Source organism: Ursus maritimus, unplaced genomic scaffold (genome assembly GCF_017311325.1).
Source record: "Ursus maritimus isolate PB19 unplaced genomic scaffold, ASM1731132v1 scaffold_6, whole genome shotgun sequence".
NCBI classification, from domain to species: domain Eukaryota; kingdom Metazoa; phylum Chordata; class Mammalia; order Carnivora; family Ursidae; genus Ursus; species Ursus maritimus.
Genome location: NW_024426774.1, coordinates 35,774,034 through 35,791,665, shown reverse-complemented (window position 1 = coordinate 35,791,665; position 17,632 = coordinate 35,774,034). Strand labels below are relative to the sequence as shown.

At 44.2% G+C, this 17,632-nt stretch overlaps 1 protein-coding gene across 1 annotated transcript in view; it reads right to left on the bottom strand.

Moving 5' to 3' along the window:
• Nucleotides 1-305: 305 nt before the first annotated feature.
• Nucleotides 306-17,632, bottom strand: part of MERTK (MER proto-oncogene, tyrosine kinase) — a 106,034-nt gene continuing 88,707 nt past the window's right edge. Inside the window, exons 15-19 of the mRNA XM_040623198.1 lie at nt 16,654-16,772; nt 9,242-9,351; nt 7,177-7,336; nt 6,409-6,545; nt 306-1,356 (exon numbers count right to left, since the gene is read on the bottom strand). Coding sequence (XP_040479132.1) covers nt 858-1,356; nt 6,409-6,545; nt 7,177-7,336; nt 9,242-9,351; nt 16,654-16,772 — 1,025 coding nt within the window. The 3' untranslated portion in view covers nt 306-857. The remainder of the gene's footprint in view (nt 1,357-6,408; nt 6,546-7,176; nt 7,337-9,241; nt 9,352-16,653; nt 16,773-17,632) is intronic.

The window sequence follows — 17,632 nt, the reverse complement described above, 5'->3', positions numbered from 1 at the left end:
TGTACCTTGCCCACTGCCCACGTCTACCTCCTGCCAAGTTGTGACTCCCAAACAGAAAAGTGCTCCACCTGTCAGATTCTCTTCTACAAGTTATTTTAAATCTTTCCACCCAGATTGTACTTTTCAATATTCTTTGTTCTTCATCTTTGGACTCTGGAGTGGTTTTTCCATATCCTGACAGAACAACACCAAGCTCAGTCAAAGTGATTGTATTGAGGGCCAGGCATTAAGGGAATTCCTTTCGCAAAGGCATGGAGGCTGCTGGTCAGTGACCACTGTCTTTTCAAGTTAAGTACGACACAGCCTTTCTCATTCATGTTTTATTAGGAAGTCCTATCAAAGAATTAATCAGTTATAAAACTTTAAATATTAAATAAATCATTCTTATCAAAGAGATGATTCTTGTAAGAATATCAGATTTTTCATAAGATCAGAAACAAAGTCAAAATACAGCATTTCATTTTACAAATTATTTTTACAATTAATGGTCATGAAAAAAAACAACTTTAAAAAAATAACACTGACTCTGTGCAAATGTTAACATCAGGGAAGAGCTGTAGAGACGAGGCTGTTAAAGTGTAAATTTTAGATCTGCAAGGGAAGCAACATGAAATAAGTCATCTTTTATTAAAATAGATCTTTGTCTCTTTGCAGCATATACATATATATGTATTTTCTCTTTAAATAAATATATATTATGTATTTTTCACGATGACTTACTTGACAACATTCACCCGGTGCTTTAGGGCCATGACATTTGATTGGTAAAGGAAGACAAATTTCAAAAACATGGAGTGTACAGGGATTCTCCTACAACAGAAGAATTTCCTTGAGTTGGGAACGTCTCTCAGCTCTCCTCATATGAGGACTTCTGAGTCTTCTGAGGAATCGTCGGCAAATAAAAGTCCATCTGGTGACGGGCTCCCTAAGGGCAGTGTGCTGGATTGGGACCAGGAGACTCCATTTTTTACAAGTCTGTCCCCTGGTAAAACACAGTTCTTTCCCGGGGCAGCAGAAGCCAGATCTCCCCATTCTTCACTGCCCCCATTCAGGATGTACCTTTCCTCATGAGGTCTGTTCTCGTGAACTTCTGCCGTGACCACGCTGACGGCAGCGCTGGGAGTACAAGAGCCAATGATAGAGTCAAGATCAATATTCATGTCCAGCTGAGCAAGTGCGGGGCCCTCTCCAGGGTCCTCACAGCTCTCGGGAAACTGTGTGTTGATGTAAATGGCCTCAGCTTTGTCCTGAACTTCAGGCAAACTTTCCAAGAGCTTTTCTAGCTGCAGTCTCAACACTGAAAAGGTAGGTCGCTCCAAGGGCTCAGCTCTCCAGCAAGAGTGCATTATTTCATACCTACAAGTATACAGAAGGGTGAGTTTTTCTCAGTCCAGCACCCAGAGCCCTGAATGCAATCCACACTTTGTTTTCACCTAGTCTTTGATTCTGTCACATTTTAATCCACACTAATTCTACTTCTGGGAAATTTCTTGTATAATGTCCTGTAAAATTTCTTGTATAAATGTCTCATGGGCACGTAATAAATGATTCTCTGGCTCCAGGAATACAGAACATACGTGCCAATTATATCTACCGTTGTAAAGTAGGAGTATTTCAGGTCCTTCCTTCATAGGCTGGCAAACTATATGGCCCACGGGCCACGTCCAGCCCACTGTCTGTTTTGTAAATGAAGTTGTATTGGAACACAGCTACATTTATTTCTTGACATATTGTCTACAGCTGCTTCTGCTACAGTGGCAGAGTTGAGTAGTTGCTACAGAACCATATGGCCTGCAAAACCAAAACTATTTATTATTTGGCACCTTACAGAAAAGGTGGGCTGACCTCAGTTCCATACCATCAAACTGGGTTTGCAACCGGGAGAACTGAGTTAGCAGGGTCCTGGGGCAGGGGCTAAAGAGGCCAGGGGGTGGGGTGTTCTGTGTGTGTCACTACGTTTAATCTTCTCAACAGCCCTGTCATTGTTACTTTGCAATAAAAACGAGCGTGGACTCAGGGATGTTACAGATGCCACCACGGCTGTGTGGGCAGTAGGGGAACAGCCTCCGACTGAACAATTCCTACTCCCAGGGCCTCATGACGCCTCTGCTGTGTCGTGTACAGACAACTCTCTCTTCCGGGTACCTTCTTCATTCACAGTGTCTGACAGAATTAAGAATTATGAGCACAACCAAAGAAAGAGATGATTGAATTAGGAACTACCGGCCGGAGATGAAGAGTGAGTTACACCATCATTTCCTTTTGATTCTCTCCTGTTTTGAGAAATTGATATTCGTGTCGCTGGATAAGAAAACAACCCAAATTGAAATCATCTGACACACGGACTAGACGCGATCTTATGAACATAAATACGCAATTCCCGTATTTACACTGAACACATGATGTAGACCCTTTGGCTAATTCTAGTAGCCTGTGGTACTTCACACACGGGCAGATCTCATCTATGTAGGCGTCTAACAATATCTTTTCACTTGTTCACTTTTGCAGCCCCTATCAACGCTTGCACATGCTTCTGGGAGGTGGAGATTTGCAAAGAGCTCTGCCTACGAAGGGGCCGGCCATGGACACAGGATACTGAGGTAACGGCAGGGACATCTTCCCATCTGAGAACCCTGATTCTCACCTGGACGTCAGACTGCGGAGTATTTTTTACTCTTCCTGTTTTTACCTTCAATAGATGGCCACTTAGACTCGACAAACAGTTTTTATTTCCATTTTCAAGGTTTTTATGATATAAATCAATTTGCATTACTTCCTTCTCCCCCCCACAAAGCCTTGATTGTTGGCACTCTGAGATGAGCTTTGAGGAATTCTGTCCTTAGAGACACACACTCCTTTCCATTACTTCAAAAAGGGGCTGTGTTATTTAACTTATTTTCAATTTTTCCGGGTCTTTGAGAAAGCATTTGAATAATCTATCATTTTTTCATGTAGCAAAGTATCAATATCACTTTGAAACTTATTTATTTATTTATTTTTAAGATTTTATGTATTTATTTGAGAGGCGGGAGGGGAGGGAGAGAGCACGAGTGAGGCAGGGGAGGGAAGGGCAAAGGGAGAGAGAGAAAGCAGACTCCCTGCTGAGCAGGGAGCCTGAAGTGGGACTCGATTCCAGGACCTGGGGATCATGACCTGAGTTGAAAGCAGACGCTTAACTGACTGAGCCACCCAGGCACCCCGAAATTAATTTTTTTTTTTTTTTTTTACTTTCAGTACGTTGTGAAGTACTTAAAAATATGAACATGGCTTTTATAGACATGGGAGTATGTTTATTGTCTAAGCTGCTCCCCCAGAAGGGTGATGCCACAGTAGTGGACCAAGGAGAGGAGCAAGAGGGCCTGGACAGTAATGGGGGGCTGTGGGGTTTAGTAATGTCAATTTTAGGGTTGGAAAGAAAAATAAACAGGTTGGGTAGTTGACTTTGTAAATAGTCATTGTTGTTTTACTGTTGAGATTTTATAAAAGAGATAATCCTATCAGTTGCCAGGGGCTGAAGGCAGGGGAGAACGCGGAGTTGTTTCATGGGTATAGATTTTTCAGTTTCATAAGATGAAAAGTCCTGGAGATGGAGAGTAGCGATGGCTGGACAACAAAGTGAATTCACTTCACACTACTGAACTGTACACACACAAAGAGTTATGTTACGTGTATTTTACCACTATTTAAAAAAGGAGTTTAAAAAGATGCAATCATACAAATGTACAAAATTTATAAATGGATGAATTCACCCATATCTGTCAAGCACCTGCTTTGTCCCTGGCAAAGGAGTGTCTAGCACCACATTCTTGGCCATTCAGCCCCTCTGCCGGCCATGGGTCAGATCCCAGTGGGTTCGGGTTTTGCCCTATGGGCAATGGGGAATGACGGAGAGATTATGTTTAGGGCATCCATGATCAGACTCATTCAAGAAAGATTGCTTTGGTTGCCACCCAAAGGATGTGTTAGGAGCCTGGGGGTTAGGAGAAAAATGAGAAGGGAGACGGAAGGGCCTGCACTCTTCCACGGGAAACAATAATCCTGACCCACTCATCACTTACATACACTGTGAGGTTGCTGTGCCACTGTTTGCACATATGTGATGAGGAAGTGGAAGTCAATGGCCCCTGGCCCTGTCCAGCCCTGGGCCTCCATGCTTTGAGGGTCTTCAGGGTAGGAACGGAGGGGAGGGGGCTCTGAAGGACATCTGCTGGCTGATAGGACTCGTCAGGATAAAGGAAGAACAAGGTGGCTCCCTGGTGTCACACCGCACGATGAGGGTGATCAGCACAAGTGCCGAGAACCACTGTAGCCAGCGGGTAGGGGGTGTTCTAAGGGCTGCAGCCAGGACGCCGTGAACTCGGCTAAGGAAACGTCCCACGTAGGTGACGGGGGCATCACACAGAGTGGCCTCGCGGGCCATGGGGAGCAGGACTTGCAGCCTGGGAGTGATGCTGTGAGTAGGAGGTGGTCCCTGGAGGGCAGGATCAGAGAGCAGGGCACAGGGCGTACTCTGCTCTTTACATCGGTATAGTGCTTAGAGTGGAGTTTAAAGAGACCAGGGGGCAACTCAACACAGGAATGAACTCATCTCAACTAAGGTTAGACAGCACACGTGGAGGGGAAGCTCAGAAGTATCTTTCTCATTTTTTAAAAGAAAATGCACAGATATGTAAACACAGAGGCCTCTTTGGGAGACATTGTTCTCCAGCATCCAGATTCGAGGGGGGACATGGGAAGAGGGTCTGGTTCCCCAGAGCCCCTGTACGCCTGTAGCGTGGGGACCACTGACTGGTCTGCTTTGCCTGACTTCCCTGACACGCAGCATCTATGACTCTTTCACCTAAAACTTCTTAGCGACTCAGCATGCATTACTTGGCTCTATGTGAAATGTTTCAAAGCCAACATGTGACACAGCTTAGACCTTGCTAAGACCCCAGATAATCGCCGCAAATACCAACTTCTTCTGGAGCACAAGAGAAGCTAAGAAAGAAATGGCAACAAAACTCTTCATTCAATATTGTTTGGTTGAAACTGCTTCCTCATTTTCAGAAGCAGACATGTCATTAATGTGGTCCCTTTAAAAACTACCATAAAACCCCAAATCTAATTTAATTAGGATTTCAAGATATTTCTAAAGGACTTACGTTTTTTTGTGTCTGTTCTTCGTGTTCTATATTTACAACCACAATAACCACCACCACACCAAGCAGGGTGAGGCTCTGATCAATAAAGTTTCCTTCTGCTTGGCTTGGACAGGACCTGGGAGGCCTGCATGCACACTGACCTAGGTATTCTCACCCGTGTGTAGAGGCAGGGCCAGTGTGTGTGTGTGTGTGTGTGTGTGTGTGTGTGTGTGTGTAGGGGGGTGTCCCACACGTGCCTCCTCACACCAGTGTTCCACAACAGCCATGCAGGCCCACAGTCCTGAAACATTCTTGCTAAATATGGTGAAAATGCCCTCTCTAAGCCCATGACTCCTGTGACTTCCATCAGGAAGGTTCAAATCACCAAGCTAGGGGCAGTGCCACGAGAAATTATTTTTAAAAGGTCAGCAAGGTGTTTGGGGGACATCAATCTGGCACGTCGCTACTAATCACTGGTACCATTATGTGACATGCCCACAGGCTGAGTATTCTACCTCTTCTCTTCTTTAACTTCTCTTCCCAATCCCATTCTGAGTATGTGACTCTACTGTTTTTTTTTGTGGCTAATAATGAGGCACAGAGAGGTCCAGTCACTTGTGATGGCCACACACGTGGCTGGTTGGGAGACAGCAGCTTGTCTGACTGCAAGTCCTGGGCCTCTTCCCATACTGCCTGCCCTGAAGAGAGAGGGCCTGTCCGGACAGGTGCGCACTGTGGTCCTGCACACTTGGAGCTGGGGGCTCTCACGCCTGCTGAGCACGCACTCTCCCAGGGAGGGTTTTAACACATACATTTCTAGGCCCACTTCGTACCGAGAGTCATAATCTCCGCACAGGGCTGAGGTTAGAATACCTCCCCAGCAATTCTGAGGACCAGGCTGACCTCAGTGTCACTGGTTTAGATTTCCAGATTCCCTAACTGAAGATATTATTGTTTGAAATGTTGTATAGAAAGAGAACTATAGCGGTAAGAGGGCAGGTAATCGTTAAGTCCCTCATGTATGATAGATTTAACCTGTTTATAGGGTAGATCTCCTCAAGGTGCTTACGGAACTTCAGGACACGTGCAGGTTCCCTGGAGATGTGCACACAGCTCCCACACCAAGAAAGGTTTCTGGCCTGTGACGTCTGCATGCCACCTTCCGCATACACCCATCTGGCTAAGGGTGACCCCTGCCGCTGAGTGGCCGTGTGTCCCCAAGTCTGCGCAGAGCCAGCTGGCTGGCCCGTGCAGAGTGCCCAGGGACCCGGAGAAGCTCACTCACAGTTCATCCAGGCAGTCCTCGGGCTGCTTCAGTCTGTGGCCGTGGAGAAGATAGTCGTACATTTCGTGGTTCTGGACTCCCGGGTAGGGAGTCATTCCCCGTGTTGCTATTTCCCACATGGTCACGCCAAATGCCCACTGAGAACAAAGCGACAACAAGTTAGGATGCAAGTCTTTTCAGAAAGGCTGAATGGACTTTTTCATCTAGAAAGGTCATTTCCTTAAAGGCCGATGATGGTGCACAAAGCTGACAATTATGCCTGAGACACGCTGCTCTCCCAATGCCGCAAGAACGAAGGGCTCAGGGAGCCACACCTCCCTGGTTGTACTCAGGCTGTTTCGGGAAATCTGACAAAGGCGGATGCAGCCCTGTCTCTGTGTGTCAGTGCTCTGTGTAATGCTCTGTTCCCAATCTCCGGGTAAGGGATTAATTACACAGCACCTTTTATATAGAGCCGTTGGATGAACTCATTCAATTTAATGTGACTATCTTAGTTGTGGGCAATAAGTCACTATACTGTAGAAAAAAAAAAAGAATGGGAAAAAATTAAAGGCCTATGCAAAAACAGATCTGAATGTCAAGCTACGCCACCAGAATATAGTTTTCTACCTGAATTAAAGAATCTAGTGATAAATAAAAGGTATGAACATGCCCCCAATCCTCAATTTATCAGGGAGTAAAATGTCTTGCAACACCAGCTTAAGTCACTTCTCTCTGCGCGCCTTCAACCCTGCCATGTGGGGCTCCCACTCAAAGCTCTGCACGTACCACGTCACTTTTACTTGTGTAAACTCGGTCCGCAAGACTCTCTATGGCGATCCACTTCACAGGCATCTTAGCGATGCGGCCTTGGCGGTAGTAATCACCACTGTAGATCTTTTTAGAGAGGCCAAAGTCTGCGACACAGACGGTCATATCGTCTCGTAACCTACAGAGAGCAAGTTCACATCCTCAGCGATGTTTAGAGGCAAAGCCTAAATCACAGGTCTACATCACACGCAGCTGAAAACATGTAAGGAACCAAAAGATGGAGACCCCATCCACCTGTGAGGGTCCTGCTTTGGGACCAACAGCAGAGCAGGTGACAGGAGGTCTGGGGGGTCTGTGTGGGGATCTGGAGCAGCACCGCACCTGTGCACAGAGGGCGGAGCCACCTGGAGGGAAGAGACACTGCACAGGGGCAGAAAGAGCAGCAGCCCCAGTCCAGGGCCCTCTGGGACTCATCTAGCAGCCAGTAGCCTTCCCGCCTGGTATCTGGAAGCAGCACTGGCTCCTGACAGTTTGGGGGAGGTGGGAAAGTACGAGCTGTAAGAGGGGGATCCTGGACTTCCTGTTAAGGTAGCCCGGTGGTACTTGAGGAATTAACTGGAAAGCGAAAGGGATACAATTGCATTTATAGCCCAGGCTGTTAAAGCAGGTCCTAGACAAGAAGAAGAAGAAAGGAGAAATGAGTGGTCTGGAGGTGGGATGACTTCCTTGTTCCTGTCTGTCTGACACTGGCTTTTAAAACAGAAAAGTCCCCCATCCTGGGAAATCCCTCCCAGGCAAAGTGGACAGTTGGTCACCCTACTTGATGGGAAAAACATGAAGGAAATATTAAGGGCAAAGAGAGCTTTTCATGATTCTCCCTCCATGGTAGAAAAATCACTTAAATAAGAACAAACAACGGGCACCTGGGTGGCTCAGTTGGTTAAGCGTCTGCCTTTGGCTCAGGTCATGATTCCGGGGTCCTGGGATCAGCCCCACACCAGGCTCCCTGCTAAGTGGGGAGCCTGCTTCTCCCTCTGCCTGCCGCTCCCCCTGCTCATGCTCTCTCTTTCTCTGTCAAATAAGTAAATAAAATCTTAAAAAAAAAAAAAACCCACCACAACAAACAAACAAGACCCTTCTGGGTTTTAAAAATGAGGTACAAGTGGTAGGGGGCCAGTGGGGGGGTCAGGTAAGGAGTCGGGGGGCAGCCCCTATGGTCACATCTCCAACCAAGAAAAACGGTAACAGCAATACATTTAAGGAACACTCTCTCTTCCTGCAATAATAAACCTAAAATCGAGAACTAGTTAAGATTTAGAGCAGGTGATGGCCCTGTTGGAGCAGGACAGAGAGAGGGGGGAGCTTGAGCTCAGAGTTCTTATGTGAGTCCTTGTCTCCCTGCTACAAGAGGGGAGACTCCATGTGGTTTCACAGTACACGCTCACAAGGGAGGATCTCGAAGCCTGAGAGACAAAACCCTTATGATTTTCCTTCCTGCCTCCATGACTAGCTAACTTACATAGAACTCTGGGTCCAAAGCTAGCCAATGGCAAAGGGGAAGGATCACAAAGATCATACCCAGCACTCCAAGCGGAGAGAGTGAAAATAAAAAAAGAGTCACAGGAGAATGTTTTGGAAGCTAACCAGACTCGTGGAGGTAGATGTTGTGAGAAGTCCCGGTCACACATCAGAGCCAGAGAAATCCCATCTCCAGAGCCAGCCACATGCTCCCCTCCCAAACCTGCCTCTCCTCCACTGTTTTTGTTTTTGTTTTTTTTTTTTTTAAGATTTTAATCATTTATTTGACAGAGAGAGAAACAGCCAGTGAGAGAGGGAACACAAGCAGGGGGAGTGGGAGAGGAAGAAGCAGGCTCCCAGCGGAGGAGCCTGATGTGGGGCTTGATCCCAGAATGCCGGGATCACGCCCTGAGCCAAAGGCAGACGCTTAACGACTAAGCCACCCAGGTGCCCCTCTCCTCCACTTTTTAACAACAATAGGCCACCTGCCCCTATTCCTGCCTGGCCCCCCACATATCTCACACGATGAGGTCTAACCCCTCTGGGATTGGGCCAGGGCTCTTACATGCAGTTTCGAGCAGCTAAATCTCGATGAAGAAAATTCCTGTTGCTCAGATACTCCATTCCCTGGGCGATGTCCACCATGAACTTCAGTAGTGTCTGCAGAGGAATATGCTGGGGGTGGGGGGAGGAGAAACAGGAAGACAAAATATGTGTTAAAAGTTAAACTTGGAGAGTTATTGCCACCTGAGGGGGGAGAGAGTGTTTTTGTGTTTGTTTTTTTGGTGTTTGTATTTCTTAAAAGTTGGATCCTGAAACAAGGAAACAAACCTTTCATTTCCATATCACTCATCTCACAAATAAGTGTTTAAAAAAGGAATAAAACAACAACAAACCAGAAAACTTCTTGGCAAATTTCACATTCTCCCTGTCTTTAAAAATATTGATAGTGAATAACATTCTTTTTTTTTTTTTAAGATTTTATTTATTTATTTGACAGAGATAGAGACAGCCAGCAAGAGAGGGAACACAAGCAGGTGGAATGGGAGAGGAAGAAGCAGGCTCATAGGGGAGGAGCCTGACGTGGGGCTCAATCCCAGAACGCCGGGATCACGCCCTGAGCCGAAGGCAGACGCTTAACCGCTGTGCCACCCAGGCGTCCCGTGAATAACATTCTTTTTGCAAGTTATGAGGTCAAATTGGGTCCTTTGTGTCCTCTGGAGTGGCGGGGGACAGAGCACCTGTGCCCGGAAAGGAGGGGAAAAGAGGGGCGGGCTGCCTTCAGGGGGGGAGGGGCAAAACACTGGCTCAGCCCACTCCAGTCATGCAGGCATATGCGGTCATCTTACTTTGAGATGCTTGGAAAGATACGTTTCTTTCAGACACGAAAGTAGGACAGTCTTTGCCCCTTATTACAGGACCAAAGGACCACAAGGAGGAATTCAGGGATTTTATTTTTGTTTCTCTAGAGCCCTCCTGTATCAACAGCCTACACCGTACAAATCAGACCAGGCAGCCAGGTGAGAGAACCTGCCCGGTCAGGAATGAAGATGAGGGTGATGACTGATGAAGAGCTCTGTGTTGTAACTAAACATTTTAGCCAGCAAGGGCCCTGAAGAAAAGGGTCTTCCACAAGTTCCTGGCAGTCGTGAATGGGTCCATCCGTGACAATCTCTCCCCAGCGCATTGGGTTTGTCATGGCTTATTGTCTGTGGAACATGAGTTTTCCAAAGCAGTGTTCAGGAAGACGCTGAATTTTTAACGCTTTATATTTCCCAGCTAAGATATGTGTTAATTACATCCTGACTATATGACAAAACGCTTTAATTATCCTTTACCCTTACATACTGGAGTTGTTAAAAACAAGTAAACAAAGAAATGTAAACAAATCAGACAGGAAAATCTTATGCCTCTGTTCTGTATATTTGAGGCATTTGATTTGAGGCACTGATGACAATTTCTAGAAAAGGATTTGGGTGCTAAAGAATATAAAATCCTGCTGACATTGTGAAGGTGTAGTGCATATTAGGTATTATTAATTTGTGTTATCTTTCCCTAGAACATTTATGTTATTCTTGCAAATTGTGACCAAAAGTAATTTAAAAGATAACTGTGTGGTAGAACTAAGGAATGAATTCAACAAGGTTATAGGATACAAGATTGAGATATGAAAATTAATTGTATTTCTATACACTAGCGATGATCAATCTGAAAATAAAATTAAGAAAACAATTCATCTAAAAAGAATTAAAAATAAAATACTTAAGAATAAATTTAACAGGAGAAATGCAAAACTTGTACTCTGACCATTATGAAACATTGAAATTAAAGTAGATCTAAATAAATGGAAAGATATCCTGTGTTCATGGATCAGAAGACTTAATATTGTTATGATAGCAATACTCCCCAAATTGATCTACAGATTTAATATAAGCCCTATCACTGTCCCAGCTGGCTTCTTTGTAGAAATTGACAAGCTGATCCTAAAATTCATATGAAAATTCAAGAACTCAGAATATCCAGAACAAGCTTGAATAAGAAGACCAAAGTTGGAAGCCTCACTTATACTAATTTCAAAGTTTACTAGAAAGCAACTATAATCAAGATAATGCGGTACTTGCATAAGGATTGACACACAGATTAATGAAACAGAGTCAAGAGTCTAGAAATAAACCCATAAATATATGGTCAAAGGACTCTGCACAGAGTGACAAGATCATTCAGTAGGGGAAAGAATGGGACAAGTGAGTGGGATATGGAAGAGAATTGGACCCCAACCTGAAATCGTATACAAAATTAACTCAAAATGGATCAAAGACCTAATGTAAGAGCTCAAGGATAAAATTCTTAGCATTATCCATAAAAGCCAAAAAGTGGAAACAACCCGAAAGTCTATTAACAGATCAATAGATAAATAAAACATAATATATCTATACAATGGAGTTTATTTGGTCTTAAAGAGTAATGAAGTACTGATAGAAGCTACGATGTGGATGAACCTTGAAAACATGCTCAGTGAAAGAAGCCAGACACAAAAGACCACAGACTATGATTCCATTGATCTGAAATATCCAAAATAGGCAACTGGAGAGAGACAGAAAGCAGGTTGCTTGAACTGAGGGTTGCTGGAGAGGAGGTAGGTGGGGGGATGGGGTAACTAGGTGATGGGCATTAAGGAGGGCATATGATGTGATGAGCACTGGGTGTTATATAAGACTGATGAATCGGGGCACCTGGGTGGCACAGCGGTTAAGCGTCTGCCTTCGGCTCAGGGCGTGATCCCAGAGTCCTGGGATCGAGCCCCACATCAGGCTCCTCCGCTGGGACCTGCTTCTTCCTCTCCCACTCCCCCTGCTTGTGTTCCCTCTCTCTCTGGCTGTCTCTATCTCTGTCGAATAAATAAATAAAAAATCTTTAAAAAAAGAAATAGGGAGGTCCTTATTTCATTTAAAAAAAAAAAAAGACTGATGAATCACTGACCTCTTCCTCTGAAGCTTGTAATACACTGTATGTTCATTAACTCAATTTTAATAAAATAAAATTAAATTTAATTAAAAAAAAAGAAAGGTTGCTTAGAGCTAGGAACAAGGTGGGGAGGGGAGATCAGGAAGTGATTGCTAAAGGGCATAGGACTTTTTGTTAGACGATGAAAAGGCTGTACAATTTATTGTGGTGATGGCTGCAAAACTCTGAGCATACCAAATACCACTGAGTTGTATACTTTAAATGGCAGAACTGTATGGTGTTTGAATTATATCTCAGTAAAGGTGTTATGAGAAAAAGTTACTGTTTCAGGAAAGAGAGGGAGAGGGAAGAGGAAAGAGAGAAGACAGACTTCTCTTTTTTTCTCTGGAGACTGGTGGATAAGGATGTCGTGCCTGGAGGAGCTGCCACCATCAGACACGTGGAGGGGCTGCCACCATCAGACACGTGGAGGGGCAACTGCAGCTTAAACAGCAGAGAGGTGGAACAATTGTGGACACGGGATGATGTTGTTGAGTGTAGAACTGACGAACGCCGCAGCTGTCCCACCTCTGGACTTCATTGTGTGAGATCCTTCTGCACCTGCTAGCGTAGCCCAAGACCACATCTCAGTTATGTAAATGTGCTTCCCCAGCAGGGCCAGGGTACTGGGCCCCGGGTGCCACTCCGTCTTCCATGTGAACAGTACTTTTGGAGCTGTGCAGGGCAGACAGACAGATGACAGGACAGGACAGGACCCCAATTCTCATGGGGCTGAACACACCAAAGGGAGGCAGGCTGTAAGAACATATGCGTTAAGCAGAGAGAAGAGCAACCTGCTCCAGAACCTCAGCAAAGAAATGAATTCTCATGGAAAAATTTAAAAAATTTTCTACACTGTCATTGTGGCTGTCCTCAAAAGAGGGGTGGGAACAAAATGGCAAATTAAGAGGAAGTACACGGCCACGATCAGAATGAGCAAAGACCTAGTGATCTGAGAGCACACATGTGCTTTAGGAAAAGGAGGTTGTCTCATGTGCCAAAAGCAAAGAGGCAGAGAGAATGGGGTGATAAAGCAGGAAAGATAAGCTGGGATCTGTAACAGATTGGAGGGCTTCCTTTGCATGTAATATAAAAACCAACTCAAGTGCTCCAATTAAGCTACAGTAATCGAGACAATGTGGTAGGGGCAAAGAATGGGCACATAGTTTAACAGAACAGAATAGAGAACTCAGAAACAGACCCACACTTACACAGCCAATTCATTTCTGACAAAGATGAGAAAGCAATTCAATGGATTAATAACAGTCTTTTCACAAATGGTCATCCATACAAAAAATAAAAGCAAACCTTAAGCTAAATGTCACACCTTATATAAAAATTAATTAAAAATGGGTCAGACTTAAATGTAACACATACAATCACAAAATTTTTAGAAGATAATGTAGGAGAAAAATTTTTTATCTGGGTTTAGGCAAAAAGTTCTTAGACGTGACAGCAAAAACATGACCCATGAAAGAAAAAAGCTGAGGAATTGCACTAAATATTTTTACTCACATTAAGAGAATATGAAGACAAAAAAAAAAAAAAAGAGAGAGAGAGAGAGAGGTAATACAAACTACAAACTAGGAGAAAAATCTTTGCAAATTGCATATCCAAAAAAGGTACGGTATATAGAATATATAAAAAGCTCTCAAAACTCAACAACAAGAAAAACAACAACCCAATTAAAAAATAAACAAAAAACTTTAACAGACCTTCACCAAAGAGGATATAAAGATGGCAAATAAACACAAGACAAGATGCTAAACATCCTTAATCATTAGAGAAATGTAAATAAAACCACGATGAGGTTATCACTACCCACCTATCAGAGCAGCTAATAACCAAATCAAACCAAACCAAAAACTACTAATGAATACCAAGTGCTAACAAGAATGCAGAGCAGCTGTATCTCTCATACACTGCTGGTGGGAATGTAAAATAGTATAGCCACTCTGGAAAATCGTGTAGAAGTTTCTTATAAAATTAAACATATGCTTTCCATATGACCTAGTATCTCACTTCTGGGTTTTTACCCCAGAGAAATAAGAAGTTATGTTCACTCAAAGTCTGTACATGATTTTTTTAATAGCAGCTTCATTCATCCTTGCCCCAAACTGGAAACAACGATGTGTCCCTCAACAGGTGAATGGTTAAACCAACTGGTATATCCATGCACTAGAATATACACAGCAATAAAACAAGAAATGAACTATTGATACGGGCACCAACTTAAATGGATTTCAAAGGCATACTGCTGAGTAAAGGAAGCCAAAAAGTTACAAACTACATGATTCCATTCACATAACATTCTCAAAAAGACAAAACTATAGTAATGGAGAACAGATCACTGGTTACCAGGGGTTAGTCACAGGGGCAGAGCGGGAGTACAAAGATGTAGCGGGAGGAGGTGTTGGGTGATGAAACTGCTTTGTATCCAGACTGTGATGATGGGTATGTGAATCCATTTATGTGTTAACAATCACAGAACTGTACACCAAAAAGGGAAAAAGAGTTGATAACACTGTATGATAATTTAAAAAAAGATTTTTATAAAGATTATAAATGGTCTCTATCTCTTCCACAGTGATTCAGGAAAAAAGTCCAGTAAGAGGCTACTTTATTTCCAAAGGGCCCATACGAGAGGTTGAACTTCACAAGTAAAAACAGACGATTGTTGGGCATCAAACAGCCCTGAATATGGGCCTGTATATTTTTACTGTTTTCTATAGAATTCACTCTTATGTGATACAAAATTCCCATCCTTCCAAAAATTATTAGAAAAATCATACCACATACCAGAAAACTAAATGGGAGTGAAATTGCCCATCAATGTGAAACAAAATCCATTCAAGAGGATGGCATGTAGCCATGCACAGCCAACTGTCTGGAGGCTGCCCTGCTGGGGAGGGGTGCACGTGGGATGGGGCCGTCAGAGGAGAGCCGAAGGCAGGGGCTCTGCAACCTGGGGGCCAGTCCTGCCTCCACCATTACCTGATCTGTGCCTCAGTTTCCTCACCTGAGATTCTATGAGTAAGGACTTCCTATGGTTGGTGTGCCATTACTGCATCACAATATGCAAAATAAAGCCTCCACTAAATGTTTGAGAAATGTGAGCACTGTGGATGGCCTGCAGGTAGGTGCATGCCTCCTAAGTGCCAGCCTGTGAAACACGTAGGCATGGAATGAACAGCAGGGATGTGAATGTCCGAAGATGACAATGATTGTGCTAAGATGTCGGAAACTATACGGTTTTTTTGTTTGTTTGTTTGTTTGTTTTTCTTTTCCAGGCTCCTTATAATATTATCGTCTTTCTTTTGGGTAGAAAAAGGGAAGAAAAACACTCAGCCATGCTGAGTCCCCAACTTTGGATTAGGCCCTTCAACACTTCAGAGGAGCCTCAGTGATTTTATAATAGCTTTGAGATGTGGCTACAATTTCCTAACTCTGGTTAGTGACTGTGTGGGTGAAAGACTTCAAGAAGTCAAGAGGAAGAGAACAAAAATCTGAGCATGAGACCAAGGGGAACTGAAAAAGAAAGATCACTTATACCTTCCAGGGAATAACAAAACAAGTAAAAGAAAAAGAAAAGGAAAGCAAAAAAATAAACTTTCATATCCATAACACAAAGGGTCAGCCGGACATAGGAAAGAAGGTTCCGGAATGTTTACCCTAAATTGGGTCTCAAGATTTTGTTTTTGTTTTTCAAGTGCCTTGCCAAATTTGATAAATGGCTGTTCCTGCAGATTTGTCTGTGTCTTGGGATGAGGACTTTCCTCATTAAGCCCCACAGTCAGTCACCTTTCTTGGGGCCCCTGGTCGGTCTCCTGGGTGGGACCTATGGCTGCCTGCCCGTGGGCATGGTGCTTCAGTGTAAGCTCCTGTTTCTGTTGGGCTTCCCTGTGCTGTGGGATTCAGACAGTGTTTGCCCTGTGGGGTCACCACCCTTCTTAGGGGCACTGTTGAAGGAAAGCATGCCGGCCCACCGAATCACAACACGCTTTCCGATCCTGAGAATGGAGGGGCTCTTGATAATCGGAAAGGTAGGCGGAGTATTCATGCTCAGTGTCCAGAAAGACAGTTCAGTGCAACTTCCCTCTGGGAATGAAACGGATCCTGCTTCTAGTGATTTCAGAGTGAACGAGTTGGAAAGAGGAGACTTTAAAAGAAAGAGGCCACTCTGTCAGCATGTGGGGCCCACCCGGCTCCATGGCGATGAGGCTTGAGCCATGAGATCGTGCACCCAGCTGGCTTCTTCCCCCATAAAATGGGAATAATAAGACCTATGAGCAGGCCTGCTGTGAGGACAGAAACCACATTTCAGCCCCCGGGGTGCATAGTGAGCGCTGAACAAAGGCCACACGTCCTCTCCCTCCCTCCCTCCTTTATTTTCAAGGTTAGATGCTGAGGTTTCCCAGGCCCTGTCACGGAAGCCTGGGGGACTGTTCAGAGGCAAGACGACTGGCTAATTACCTTGGGTCCTGTCTCTAGTCGGGAATAGAGTAAGTAGGTATGCAGATCCCCGTACTTCATGAAGGGTAAAATCACCATGGGCTTTGGGATGCCTTGAGAGCTCATTTCTATACATACACCTGAAATTAAAACCAGAGAAAGTTACAAAGAGCGCTTTGTTACCAGTAACTAGAAAAGCACTGCAGGAGCACTGGCCAAATTGAAACCATGTGCTCTCGAGGTAACAGCTAAAAACAAAATAAACATGTGGCTCAGTTGGTTAAGTGTCTAACTCTTGATCTTGGCTCAGGTCTTGATCTCAAGGTCATGAGTTCAAGCCCTGTGCTGGGCTCCATGCTGGGCATATAGAGCCTCCTTAAAAAACTAACAAATAAATAAAATAAATACTCATAACTCACACACAAACTTTATTAGAATATGGAACACATGCTGGGTCCACTTCTTGGTAATTTTTTTCTTTCAGATTAGTGCCAATCTTTGCATGAGAGCTCTCAAAAATTAATCTGTCACAACTGTAGCCATCTAGACACCCATGGGGTTTTTGTTACACTGAACCTAAGTGAGGGCTAGTGACTGCAATCGAATTCAAGGGCAAACTAGCTTCATGGGATAGTGAAGTACCCGATCAGGTGAAAAAGCCCGGTGCCATCAAATGCTCAAAACTATTAAAAGAATTTTGAGGGCCAGTAGGTAAAATCCACACCTCTAAATTTTAACCGTTATACACAGGAAACACCATTTATCATGACAAGCTAGAACTAGGGCCCGTCTTCAGATGGCAGGCTGGCAAAACTCTCGCACAGCCCATCAATTGCAAAGCGTGATGGTTCTCGGAGTATCTGCCGGAATCAACCGCGGCAAAGGAGTAACAGTGGTTTCTTCGAAACGATTTTGTTTTTTTTTTTTTTTTTAATGATTTTTTATTATATTATGTTAGTCACCATACAGTACATCCCCGGTTTCCGATGTAAGGCTCGAT